Source organism: Fundulus heteroclitus, chromosome 9 (genome assembly GCF_011125445.2).
Source record: "Fundulus heteroclitus isolate FHET01 chromosome 9, MU-UCD_Fhet_4.1, whole genome shotgun sequence".
NCBI classification, from domain to species: domain Eukaryota; kingdom Metazoa; phylum Chordata; class Actinopteri; order Cyprinodontiformes; family Fundulidae; genus Fundulus; species Fundulus heteroclitus.
The window spans coordinates 22,376,389-22,390,180 of NC_046369.1; the positions used below are offsets into that span (position 1 = coordinate 22,376,389).

General features: G+C 41.1%; 1 protein-coding gene across 1 annotated transcript; it reads right to left on the reverse strand.

Annotated features, from left to right (window-relative positions):
* Positions 1-233: 233 nt before the first annotated feature.
* Positions 234-9,444, reverse strand: LOC105936851 (lipoprotein lipase). Its single transcript, XM_012877853.3, has 10 exons — positions 9,142-9,444; positions 7,625-7,821; positions 7,317-7,496; positions 4,862-4,973; positions 4,516-4,749; positions 2,480-2,722; positions 2,094-2,214; positions 1,621-1,833; positions 471-575; positions 234-386 (listed from the first exon to the last, which is right to left on the reverse strand). Exons 1-10 carry the CDS (start codon positions 9,239-9,241, stop codon positions 365-367), a joined length of 1,527 nt encoding a protein of 508 aa, XP_012733307.2. The 5' UTR covers positions 9,242-9,444; the 3' UTR covers positions 234-364.
* Positions 9,445-13,792: the final 4,348 nt, after the last annotated feature.

The window sequence follows — 13,792 nt, forward strand, 5'->3', positions numbered from 1 at the left end:
TTATCAACAAATTCAAAACATATATTTTAAGTGGCCTGGCCATTTTATGCTCCTGCTTAGAAACCTAATTTTAGATACAGAACACACAAACACTGAATTCAACCTCAACCCTTTATTCAACCAAATTTTGACCAAAACTGCAAGTTTTTAAAAAAGAAAAAAGAAGGTGTGCTCTCTGAACTTTTTGAAGGGGGCGGAGCTTGGTTCCTGGGTCTACGTTGTGATTGGTTGGGGGGATTGGCTAGAATGCAAAAGGAAAACTGTTCTTCTGTTGAACTTTTTATTGACCCTTTTTCTATCATCAATATACGTCTGTTGATCGACATATATTGTTATTGGATTATCGTCCAGCCCTACTTCATCATCAGTCGTTCTTCAGAGTTACTCTGCAGAATAAAGAATGGTTACTAATCAGCTATACAGAAATGTAACGATAGCAAATGATAACTAACAAACAAAGACCAACTTACTTTGATATTTTTTTTGGTTTCCTCCTCCACTCATCTTTACATTTAACAAATGTGACCTCCCCAGGTTGGCTGCGTGCATCAGGGTCTTTCAAACAGAAAACCATCCTGCAAAGTTAACATTTTTGAGAGACAGTTCATTTGATGAGGCGCTTTATCAATCTTCATCAACAGGTTTCGAGCTAAACACACGTGGGCTCTGAAACACAGAGCTGCTTGAATCCATTTCTCCTCAGAAGTGGACATTTCTGACTTCTGAGGCAGAAGAATAAAAAAAGCTGCTGCTGGTTTCTCAACAACCTCAACCCAAAATCCAAAATGGCACCCTCTCATGTTAAAAGCTCAAGTAATAAACTATTCCCTACCACTTCTGTTACTTTGTATCTAACTGAATCAGTTGCACAGATAGTAATTTACAACACTACTGTCAATAACTGAGTTACCAAAGTGTTTTTTATGCATACATATCTGAGACATATGTTTTGTCAAGCTAATAGTAGTTAGCCTTTGAAGAAGCTAATCCTAAAGCTTGTCTAACTTATTCAGCTGGATCTAAAGTTGTTGTGAGCTTCCACTTCCCAGATAAATTAAACCTATTTCTTAAAGCTAATGCTGGTAGATTCCCAGGAGTTTTTCTGTTCTCCCCAAGTATGCGTGGGTTCTCTCTAGGTACTCCAGCTTTCAAGCAAAAGCCAAAAATGTGCACGTTAAGTTAAGTGGTCCCTCTAAATTGCCCTTAGGGGTAAGTGTGTGCATGCATGGTTATTCGTTCTCTTTTCTTATGTGTTTCCTTGTGATATTTGATTAAAATGTAAAGTGCATTACAAATTAAATGTATTATTATTTATTATAATAGGCTGGCCCACCTTTCAACCAATCACTGTGGGAGAGGCACTTTCATTAATGACACGTTGGACCATAGCCCTCCTTCTGCTATCTCACAAGAAACCAAACACAACCCAGTCCAACCAACCCAATGTAAATAAAAATACTTTGTATTACATATACAAGATTAAGATTAAGACCTACAAATGATTGGTGCAATATCATGGGATACAGACGGATCAGATTAATGTGGGTTTCAACAATATTTTAGAAAAACAGATTTTCCCGTGTTTTACATATAGTAGAGGCTTCACTATTCTCAACTTACTTTTGTTGCGTCTCGCCAGATCTGATGCGTATTTTGTGAACCTCCACACCGTCGGAGCTACCAGACCACCAGGAGGAAACCATCCTTAACAGGTTGGAGAGGGACCAGCTGTTTGTCTCCTTCCACTGAAACGTTAGCATCAGCAGGTCGCCGATATCCGCTTCAGTCACCAGAAGGAATGAATGTGTCTTGTTTGTCTCAAGTCTTTCCTCCCTGAGAAAAGCAATAAGAAATGCTACTGCTAATAAAATGTTGTCTTTATCTCAGGCTTGTGAAATATGCATCGTAAAAGATGATAGTGCTGATGAAAACAAAACCTAGTAAGGATGAGTTAATGTGTGCGTGATTATATCGCTGTTTATTGTTTCTGTCTCAAGCTACTGTTTGGGTTACAAAATTGCACATAAGTTGCAAAAAATGCAAATCGCGGTGCAATAAATCCCTTAGATAAAGCGGCCAAAGTGCAGACTCACAGCATGAGCTCCAGATTTTCAGACTCTCCTTTGGTTCCATACAGGGAGACGGTGAGAGACGGCTCCATCTCCGAGGTGTTCACAATGCTGGAGAAGTGCATCTTTAGCTGGTAATGGTAAACTGCAAAAACAGTGAGAGAAAATTAGATTTATTAAAGTTTAAAACGTGCATCACACCCGATCAAATTACTCTTCAAGTCATCATGGTTTCGCAACCAAAAATCCCAACTACCACTAATCTCTTCTCCAAACAAATATGACTTACATTCTGGATTAGATTTGTTTCTGTAATGCTATTAGCACATTTAACCCAGGCAGTAGAAATGCATTCAAACACCACTCGCATCGCTTCTGTTGACCTGCTTCACACATGACGGTTTGCTGACCTCTGAAAGGCATGGAGGCTCTCGTCTTGGTGTACATCTGAGCGCTGCGAGGCCTGAGGACTTTGCTCGTGCCGTAGCCCACCGTGTTGCAGCGGCCCCTGCGGCAGCTCAGACACACGCCGCGGTCGAACATGTCGTTGCTGCCGCAGCGGTAGGCCTTGGCGGGTTCCCGCTCGTTCAGCAGCGAGTCGATGAACAGATGGACGGAGCGTTCGTGCTCGCACCTCACTGCGTCGTTGATAGCTGAGGAGACAAGAGGAGCGAGGGATAAAGCAGAGACATGACAGGTTGCTCCATTTGCACTTGTTGACAGACAACGCTACCAGCACAGTTTGTCTGACCTTTTCTTAGCTATGTTGTTGTGGGGCAGGTCTTTATTTTGATACCACGGTTCCACTGACATTCATTCACAACGATAACAACACACTGACATACTATCATGTTTTATAACCAACCTAATGATCCGACATGAGCATCGAATGGCATACGAAGTCACAAGTGTCACATTTTGTCAAGTTACAACCCCAAACATTGATGTATTTTCTTGGAACTTTACTCGAAAGACAAACACAAAGTGGAGCATAAATATGTGATGGAAAGAAAAGAGAGCCTTTGTTTTAAATATCTGAAATGTTTGCAGCACATTCATATTGGCTCAGTCAACCACATTAAGCTGCAAATGCAACTGCAGGTCTTTTGGGTCACGTCTCTAACACTGCACGAGAAGTGGGACTTTTGTTGACGGCACATTAAGTTGTTGTGGAGGTTCAGGTTAACATTTGGTCAGCATAGAACTGGTGGACATACCCCGAGTCTAACAGAGGCGCACAAATCTGAAGGAAATGGCTGTGAGCCGTACAAATTTAAATCATGTGAGCCATTTTCAATCAAAATATGTGGCCTTTTTTGTCTATTCTTCTTTGCAAATTAGCTCAGGCTGCGTTGAGATTGCGCAGACATTGATTTCCAAAGAGTCTCTACTGGACTTTGAAGGGGCCATGCTGTGATCTAAATGTTTCATCCGTATCTCTGGCTGTATGTTTTGGGCTGATGTCCTGCTGGAGGCTGAACCTCCGCGCCCATGGTAGGGTTTTTCTTCCAGCATTGCCTTGGATTTAACTCCCATCATTTTCCTGTAACTCTCTCCACCTTCCCTGTCAACGCTGAAGAAAAGCAACCCTCTAGCATGATATTGCCACCGCTATGTTTCACAATGGGGATGGTGTGTAAATGGTGATGTGTTAAATAGCATTCTGCATGTAGGCAACAGTTTATCATCTGCTTAGACCATCAGATTATCATTCTACATGCTTTCCAGTCTGACTAATGTTTGAATTTTTTTTTTTTATCCATTTAATATCTATATTTTAGCAGCTCTTTATTTTATGCTTCTGCTTTATTTGCTGTCGATGTAAAGCACCTTGGATGGTCTTGTGTATGAATGAAAATAAACTGGCTTCGCCTTTTCTCTGATCTGCCGCCTGTGACCTGTGACCTGTGACCTTCATGTTTGGTCACTAATGTTCTCCAACAAACCTTCACAGAACAATAAACATAATGAGATTAAATTAAACACATGTGGACTCTGTTTACTAAAGCTGTCTTCTGGAGACAAATGGTGGCACTGGGTTTTATTTGTGGGGTATCAAACTAAAGGGCCTGAATAGACGTCCATATTTTTCATATGTATGTTTGTGAAAACATTTTCAAAACAATGCATATTTTCCTTAAGATTTACAATTATTCTCTACTTTGTGCTGGTCTAGCTCATAGAAATCAAATACACTGAAGTCTTTGGTTGTAACATGAAAAAATGATAAAAAGTTCGACTGGTGTAAATTAATTTACCACTATTAAACTTAGTAGCTGTTAAATATTGTCCTTTTTTTATCAAGATGTGCAACGTCAAGTTGTCCTAAGTACAAAAATATTTGTAAAACAAAAGTGTGACTTTCATCAAGCATTAAAAAAGACAAATATATAAACAGGCAATGATAAAGTAGCAAAAAGCAAATAGGTGTAAGCAGAATCTTTACCAAATATCCCAAAGTTAGCGATTTTCTCCAAGGCCCCCCTCAGGTTGCAGCCCGGCTGGAAGCTGCCCCCGTTGGGGTAAATGTCCACATGTCCGATGGGCTGCTGCATCCCGATGCTGAGACCCAGGGAGCCCCGGCTGAAGGTGTGGAGGACGTCCACAAAGTGGGCGTCGTCTGGAGAGAGGCGCCTGTGGGCGTGTTCACCTTCAAAGTCCGGTCCGGCTGGATCCAGACCTACAGAGAAGGAAAAGAAGCATCAGTAAATCAGAGACATTGGTATAAGTAAAAGAAAAGAAAATCTTACTTTTTAAAACAAAAAATATATATTTTAATTTGGTTTGTTTACCAGTGATTCGTCCAATTTTATTGCTGGCATGGCTGCCGGCGAAGCCTGCCACATGAGCCCCAAGGCTGTAGCCGATCAGGTGGAGCTGGTCAAGAGGCATGTTGGTGGTTTCCTTTTAGCAAGATACATAATAAACAAAAACTGTTTTAGTTGAGACATGCTTTGGCTGACTGTGTAAAACCGAAAGCCTCAATGGGTTTATTGCTTTTCCACCAGCAAGTTGAGCTGTGTTGAGAGCTCAATGCAAATATGACAACAAGATGTGCTCCTTTGACACATTTAGATGTTTCAGATCATGAAACAAGTTTTAATTTGAGACAAATATAACCTGAGTACCCTTTTGATATATATATATATATATATATATATATATATATATATATATATATATATATATATATATATATATATTAGAATTACTTCAACTGGATGTTGGCATTGTTGCAAAACAGGAATTCACAGCTTGAGAAATGTTAAATTATCTATGCAACATTTAATTGTCCACTTCTTTGGACTTTTCCCCTTGAACTGAACTCTGAACATCATCCTCTAGTGAACAAAGATCTGACTCTCAAACAAAACACATGACATATGTCATCTGTCATCCAATCTTTTTAATTCATCACTGATTTACCGACCTATAAACAAGTGGCAAAAGGGTAGTCAGGTTATTTGTTGAATGACAAAAGTTATCCAAACCAACTTGGACCTGTGTGAAAAGGTAACTTCCACCAGCACATGATGCTCTGATCTAAAGGATAAATAAACTGTTTGACATTCATCAGCCTGGAAAAGGTTACAAATCCATGTCTAAGGTTTGGAACTCAGGTAAATCTCAAATGAGAGCCATTTTTCACAAGCAGAGAAAACGTGGAACTGTGCAACCTTCACGGGATTGAACGTCCTGCTAAAATTATGAGAGGTAGAAGAGCATAAACGCTTCATCCAGGAGGACACACAGGAACCCAGAACAATATCTGAAGCTCTGCAGGCCTTGTTCTTGATTCAATGATAAGAAAGAGACTGGGCAGAATGGCATCTAACCCTCTGCTGACCAAAAAGAACACAAAGACCCAACTTACATTTGCCAGAAAACATATTGATGATCCCCAAGACCATTGGGGGAATATTCTGAGAACTGATAGCATCCCATCCCATCTGGTGTGAAACCAGCACATTTTAGAAAACAACCATCAGGTTGACAGTCAAAGACAGTGGTGATGGTGGTGAGATGGTCTGCTTTTGCTGCTCCTGGACCTAAACGACTTCTTGTAATGACGAGGCCGTCAATTCTGCTCTCTGCCCGTCAATCATGAAATTGAATGTCTGCCTATCAAACTGTTCACCTTATTCTCGAGCAAGCTTTGGTTATGCAGCAGGGCGGAGGCCTGGAACACACCAGCAGGTCCACCTTTGAGTGGTTAAAAAAAAAGCTAAATGAAGGCTTCTGAGTAGCATACTGAAAGTTCAGACTTAAATCTCATTGGGATGCTTCACAGGACCTTGAAGAGACTTGGAAATATGGCTGATGAGAACAATTCAGCAAAGAGGAGTAGGCTGAAATTCCTCATCCTCATGCAAAAAGACTAATCGGCCGTTTTCTCCAAGGGTTACACAACTAGTTATTAGGTACACAGGAAAATTACTTCTTCACATAGGACCAGGTTGGTATGAATACTTTTTTTGTCTATTATTTGTAGGCTGCATTTTGTTAATCTTCAGCCGATATTAAAGTGTTTAATAGTTTTAAAAAAAATTATGTCTATTAAAAACCAAAACCAGAAAAAAACCTGTAAGAAGGAAATGTACTTTTTCATTGCAAAGCAACTTGTTAAAATGGTGAGTCATAATCTGAGAAGGGCTAACTAACACTGAGACTATTAAAGACGCACAAACTGAACATCTGTCTAGTGCAGGGGCCTGCAACCTTTACAGTATAAAGAGCCATTTTGCCTACAGACCAGTTTAATTAAACTCGTTCAGAGCCGAAAATGTAGCCTGGCCTTTTGAAAAAAGACAAGTTATAATTTTTGATAAAGATCTACCGTAGGAAATATGTTGTCATTGTTAAAGAAATGCCCTTTTATGTCTATTTTGAGGTTTAAAAAAAGAGGATGGACGGGATGTTTGTGGATAATGATATATAAAAAAAATCAGTTTCCAACATACTAAAAAAATATTGATTTAAAATTAAATATTACTGGCACTTTTATCATCATTCTGTTGTAAAAATTAAAAGCAATTATTCCAAGAAAAAACTGCTAAAACCTGCATTTATTATCATTATTACCTTCAAATACCATAATAAAAATATGATTTGTAGCCAAAGTTATTAAGAGCCACTGTGGAAGGTCCAATGAGCCACAGGTTGCAGACCCATGATCTAGTGCAACGAAAGATATTATACACAAAGTCAATCATACAAATTGTGAAAGTGATTCTCAGGACCACTCACCTCCATCCAGTCAATGAAGCGCGCGATCTCCCTTCCCACTGCTTTGGTTTTCTGCGCTGCGACTGCATAATGGTTCTGAGCCGAGCTGAGCCAGTCCACCACGATGACGTTGGCCGTCCGCTCCCTCTCATACAGCGCCGACACTAACTTCGGCATCCAGCTCTCAAACATGCCGCTCAGCTGTTGGCAGCGCGGTCAAAGGTTAATTTACACCTCCTCTAAAACCAAGTCTGGTTTAATGAAATCTAGCAAACCTCAGCAACTTTTAAATAAAGTCTAGCCGGGGTTTTCACGGCCGCTGAGCTCACCGTCCATCCGTGGATCACCAGGAAGGTTTTGGATGTTCTGTTGAAGGCGCAGGCAGCTAGGGTTTCTGGTTGGCCGGGAATAATGTAGCAGAGATCATCGTCGGGATGGGATGGATTACGCAGGGAGAATTTTGCAACAGATCCACGACGGCCATCCTTGTCATCGAACAAATCTTTCACAGGGTCAAGGGAGTTGCCTGAATGAGGAGATTACGGTAATAGGATTTAGCCTTAACAAATATTTAGGAGATATCCTGAAGGCAGAAAGCCTAAATAAATGACTAACTACAAAAAAAAAAAAAAAACTGCACTTCAGAGTGCCTCAGTAAAGAGCTGTTAGATTAGATAAGATGAGAGATGAGGGGTTACAGTGGTTCATTTGGCCAGGACAGACTTCCACATACTCTACTGATGTTTCTTTCCCACCTTTGTTCCTGCCGTCTGCCACACTATAATTACTCCGGCCTCAGTGATCCTTGTATGCTCATCTTACCCAACAAAGCTCAGGGTGGGCTGATTTTCAGAGTTACAACCCCAGACAAGGATTGCACGGAAAGGCTGGACATAAATCACCTTTGTACATCTAAAGACTGAAATCGGTGCCATTTTTCTTTGCAAAATGGTTCAAACTCAATCATACTGGATGACAGAAAGAAGACAAACCACCAGTTTTCAAGTCTTACAGATTCTTAATTGGATTTAGGTCCAGAGATTGATTCCCTTCGTACAGATGAATATGCTTTGATCTAAATCCTTCTCCCACTGCTGCTCTGACTGTATGATTGGTGCTGCTGTCCTGCTGGACGGTGAATCTCAGATCCAGTCTAATATCTATTTTAACTTTTACCAGTTTTTTTTTTTTTTTCTTAGGGGGTGGGGACCATTATCAACTCTGACCAGTTTCCCCCCACAGCACCATGCTGCCACCACCATATTTCACAGTAGGGACGGTATATACAGAGATGTGTGCACCAGCATGTCAGCAAAAAATTTAAAAAAATAAATAAAAAAATACATTTTGGTGTCAACTAAATCAGAGCAGAATTATGCAAAGTTAATGAATTTAATTGATATTGTTAATGTACCATCACTGGGCACTTTATCAGGAAAATAACCACACTGCACAGTTATTAACTACTTTGTGCTGGTCCCTCTTAAAAAGTGTTTTTTAACATCATAAAAATGTGAAAACGTTCAAAGGATTTTTAAAGCTTTTGCAAGACTCTCTCTAAACTTCTTGGATCATTCAGACACCGATTAAATAATGAAACTGATTCACTGATATCCTTTTATTTATTTATTTGAAAATAAGTTTGGAGTAGTTGTAACAGGGTAAAAGGGTTTGTTTAGGCATCGACAGGTGATTATAGATTAAAGTTTGTGGTACAATAAATCATCGTGACTGAGGCGACTGAATTCACAGTCCTAGACATTTAATTGCTCATCTTGTTACTTTCCCTGCTTTATATGTATGAAGGCGCGTGTGCGTGTGCGCATCAGAGTGGACGTGGACTCACCAAACGCGGAATCAGTCAGATCTTCTTCCAAGGAAGTTACTTTTTGCGCATCTGCGTTCAACACCACGAAGCAAAGAAACCAAAGTTGCCAGGCTCTCATCTCTTCGCAAATCCTTTCAGAGAAATCCTCTTATTAATGTCAGTCTCACACCGAAGTAGACTCTATGAACTGTAGCTTCCGTCCTGCTGGGCGCGCAGCGTTGTTATCTGAGCCACCTTGGACCGAATGCGTCTTAAATAGCGCAAGTGAACTTCTGCCCCGTCATTGGCTGCGGACCTCCGGGCGGGAGGTAAATGGTTGCGCTGCTTCGTGTGGAGACCCGGGTGCGGAGGAGGAAATATAGCCTTTTATAACCAGCATAAAGCCGCGTTTACTGTAGGCTATGAGATGCTTTTTAGTTTTGTACAAGTCTTTGTCAATGAATCAGTCAGTTGTGTAATTTTAGGGATATAATAGCCTAAAATTTCACATGAAACCTTTTCATTCTGGCTTTTTATACAGCAGCAAATGTTATCTCACAGTAAAGACAAAACAGGTCCAATGTCAGTCATACAGAATCTTATTTTAGGCCTGACTCCATTCAGCTAAATTCAGTGAAATACAATCAAACAGCCAAGCTTAGATCACAAGGGGTTCAATTTCGTTTTTTATGATAAAAAGAGGTCAAGTTCAGTTGATAACTTGTTGCTTTTTTTTGTAGAAGTTCACCTGTTTCAGGAAGCCCAGATGATTTTATTTGGTAACTGAGTTTGGGACAGTTCCTGGCTCTTAGCAAGCATGTGGAAACAGTGGAAAGAAACCATTACCTGTCAAGAGATGAAACACTGAACCTCGTTTTGTATGAGCAATCATTTGCTTCTATTGGCTGGAAGTTGTGAGCATAGCAAGGCAACAGAAGAAAAACAGGGCGGTGAGCCAGGGGAACTTTCTATGCCAAGAAAAGGCAAAGTGCATGCACAGTTTGTGAAAGCGGTACAGCTCAGCCAAAGACTCATCTGGGATAAAACTGACACACCAAGCTAGACATATCTTTTATTAAAACGAAAAATGAAGAGACAGCTTAATTAGTTATCTTTTAGTAGGTTAGTGGAAGACATACAATGCTGAAATTGAGTTTTAGAAGAAACTTGAGTAGAAAGTGATAAGTATATTCTCTTGTGGCCCTCTAAGCCTATAGCAGCATAATGACTGATAGTCTGGGATAACCTAAGCCACTCTAATTACAGACTTGATCAAAAAGGAAAGTTTTAAGCCTTGTCTCAAAAGTAGACAGGGTGTCTGCCTCATGTACAAAAAGTGGGCTCTGGTTCCACACCCTGATTACTAAAAAATATCTTTCTCCCATTCTACTTTTAGAAACTATAGCGATCACCAACCTGCAGTCTGGGAGCAAACGACTCTGTTGTCTATCCATTCTTTGTATGGAGGATAATTTAATTCTATTAAATATGTTTAGGGGATTCACTGAAAAGAAGGAACAAAGATTGAAGACAAAAAATAGAGAAACGAAGGTGCGGTAAAATCCCACAAAGAGGCAAATCAATTAGATAGTCAATGCATGCAACAATACAAATAAACCCCAACAACTAACAGTCAATGTGACCAAATAGACAACAGAATGAGTCACAGGACTAAATACACTAAATGAGTCCCAAGCTGAGTCACATATGTAAAAGTGATGCTAAACCACTGAAGTGTAACACAAAATCCACAAAAACAATAAGAAGTATCATGAGACTTGAAGAATAGTAAACAATCAATGAAACAATGGATAAATATACAAACCAAAGGTTTTGCTCCTTTGCTAGGAAAAACAATGCTCTTTGAAAATTTTGTTTTAGGCACCCAATGTTATATAATCCAGATGACTCAATGTAAATACGACAACAAGATCAACATTGATGAGTATGCCATGATTGTGTCCTCCTACGCCAAGACTGTGTCAGCCAACATCAACAAATGCACTGAGGACTTCAGCACCACTAAGAACATCATCACCCAGGCCAACCAACAACCCTGGATGGCTGAGGAGGTTCGACAAACGCTAAAAGCACGTTTGTCGAAGTCTGGCGAGAAGGAGGCACTGAGGACAGCAAGAGCCAACTTGAACCGTGCCATTAGGCTAGCAAACTGAAGCCACAGACCAAAAATCCAGGATCTTTTCCACGACGCCAGCAACACCAGGAGCATGTGGCAAGGCATACGGGCGATCACAGACTACAACACACCCTACCCCCCAGTGGGTGAAGCTGATGCTGACTTCCTTAACCGATTAAATAACTTTGTTGGGAGGTTTGAGGCACTAAACAGCACTCCAGCAGTGAAAGCTGTTCCCCACCAGGAAGAGGAGGTCCTCTGCCTTGACACCGCTGACATGTGGAAGACTCTGAGGAGAGTTAACCCGCGGAAGGCCCCAGGTCCAGACAACATACCTGGGCGGGTCCTCAAGGAGTGTGCAGGTCAGCTGGCTGGTGTCCTCACAGACATTTTTAACACCTCGCTGGACCAAGCCACAGTGCCAGCATGCTTCAAGTCTGCCTCCATCATCCCGGTGCCGAAGAAACTTCAAGTCACCTGCTTTAATGACTGCCGGCCTGTTACACTGACTCCCATCATGATGAAGTGCTTTGAAAGGCTGGTGAAAGATCACATCGTCTCCAGTCTCCCCCCAACATTCAACCCGTTCCAGTTTGCCTACCGGCGGAACCGCTCCACTGAGGACACCATCTCCTCTGCTCTTCACCTGAGCCTAGCACACCTGATGGAGAAGAACATGCACGTGCGGATGCTAGTCCTGGAATTTAGTTCAGCGTTTAACACCATCATCCCACAACATCTGGTGGAAAACTGGAACATCTGGGCTTCAGCACCCCCTTCGCAACTGGCTGCTAGACTTTCTCACCAACAGACCTCAGTCAATCCGGGTCGGACAGAACACCTCTGATGTCATCACCCTCAGCACGGGCTCCCCTCAGGGCTGCGTCCTGAGCCCCCTGCTCATTCACATTTTGTGGAGTTTGCAAAGATCCATCTTGTAGAAAACTACCCTATCTTTCAATTCTTGAGAGAAATAAGAAAAACAATACAAACTGTGCACATTAGAAATCCTAGTCTTGTCCAACTGAAGTGAAACATACAGTCAAACAAGGCTCAGTTTGCATCACTTCAAAACCCACAGCCTTTGATTTATTACGGAAAGCATTTTACTAGAGACAAAAATGCAGTTGCATGCCGAGGAGAGAAAACAAACTCACAGATGAGCGAGAGTACTTGGATTCATTGCTGCTAATTTAGTTTCTCAGAGCTCTGGCACTGGATGCCAAGACATGCTGGGCAGGAGGCCAATGAGGTGATGGTTGAGGCCCCCCAGTTATTGTCATGAAGGTCAGCTGAGCATAAATGTTCTTATGATTACACCTAGACACTGGCAAGAGCTATCAGCTGACTGGGTCTGGGGGGATCACAGAAACAATAACAAATCAAGTTAAAGAATTTTTTTCAGATGAGTGACATTTAAAGGATCTGACATGAATAGGCAACATATACTCATTTATAAATGTACTTGTTTACACTGAATAATGGTCTTATAAGGATATATACAGGTACAACTAAAAAATAAGAATATCATGGAAAGGTCTAACATTTATGGTCAATGATTTTAGAAAATGAAAGTCTTATTGCATATTTGTAATTCAATTGCAATCTTCCGTTTTATTTATGTCGCTCCAATTCACAACACATGTCATCTAAAGGCAATTTACAAAGTCAAATTCAATCAAATCATACACACAGATTGGTCAAAGTTTCCTCTCTAAGGAAATCCAGCAGATTGCATCGAGTCTTTGACAAGCAGCATTCACTCCTCCTGAAAGAGCGCGGAGCCACAGTGGACAGTCGTCTGCATTGTCCATGGCTTTGCAGCAAGCATGCATGTGGCGACAGTGGAGAGGAAAACTCCCCTTTAGCAGGAAGAAACCTCCAGCAGAATCAGGCTCAGTGTGAACGGCCATCTAGCACGACCAACTGGAGGTTTCAGAAGACAGAAGAGAGATACAAAAAAATTATAAAATACAGAAGCATTGATCCAGGAATCCTTTCTATTTTATAGGGTAATGACAGATGATCTGCCCCCCGCCCCTCCCCCCAGATGGTGTCACAGCTAACAGAACGCCAGGCCAGATGCACCTACTGCAAAACAAGGGATCCGACAAGGAGTGAGAGGAAACCAGGAAGGACAGAGGGGAAGCCAGGTGAAGGTAATTAGCACAGGTGAATGATATGACGGTAATGAGCTGAGATGACAGAGACAAGAAGGAAAACAGAACCTAACAAGAACACAAAGCCTGCAATGGAGAGAGAGACACTTTAACTAAATAAACCTACTAAAGACTAAACAGAATACAGAAGCTAAGTGCACAGGTAAACAATGATCGAATAGAACTATAATTAACTAAATCCATAATGACCAGAATACTATGACAGGAAACAAGAAAGAAGAAACAGAATCTACAGACTAATAAAATATATACTAAATGAGGCTTACAGAATGCACGATCCCCAGGAACATGAACATAAGCCTGAGGATCACAACATTAACACAAGAGGGCTAAGGATATATGGATCATGAACCACTGTGTATAGTCGAATCCT

Coding starts and splice junctions, on each gene's coding strand:
- LOC105936851 (XM_012877853.3), bottom strand. CDS start 9,241: ATGAGAGCCTGGCAACTTTGGTTTCTTTGCTTCGTGGTGTTGAACGCA. Junction 7,822..9,141: donor TCTGACTGATTCCGCGTTTG/GTGAGTCCACGT, acceptor CTCCTCATTCAG/GCAACTCCCTTGACCCTGTG. Junction 4,974..7,316: donor GCTTCATTGACTGGATGGAG/GTGAGTGGTCCT, acceptor TCTTGCTAAAAG/GAAACCACCAACATGCCTCT.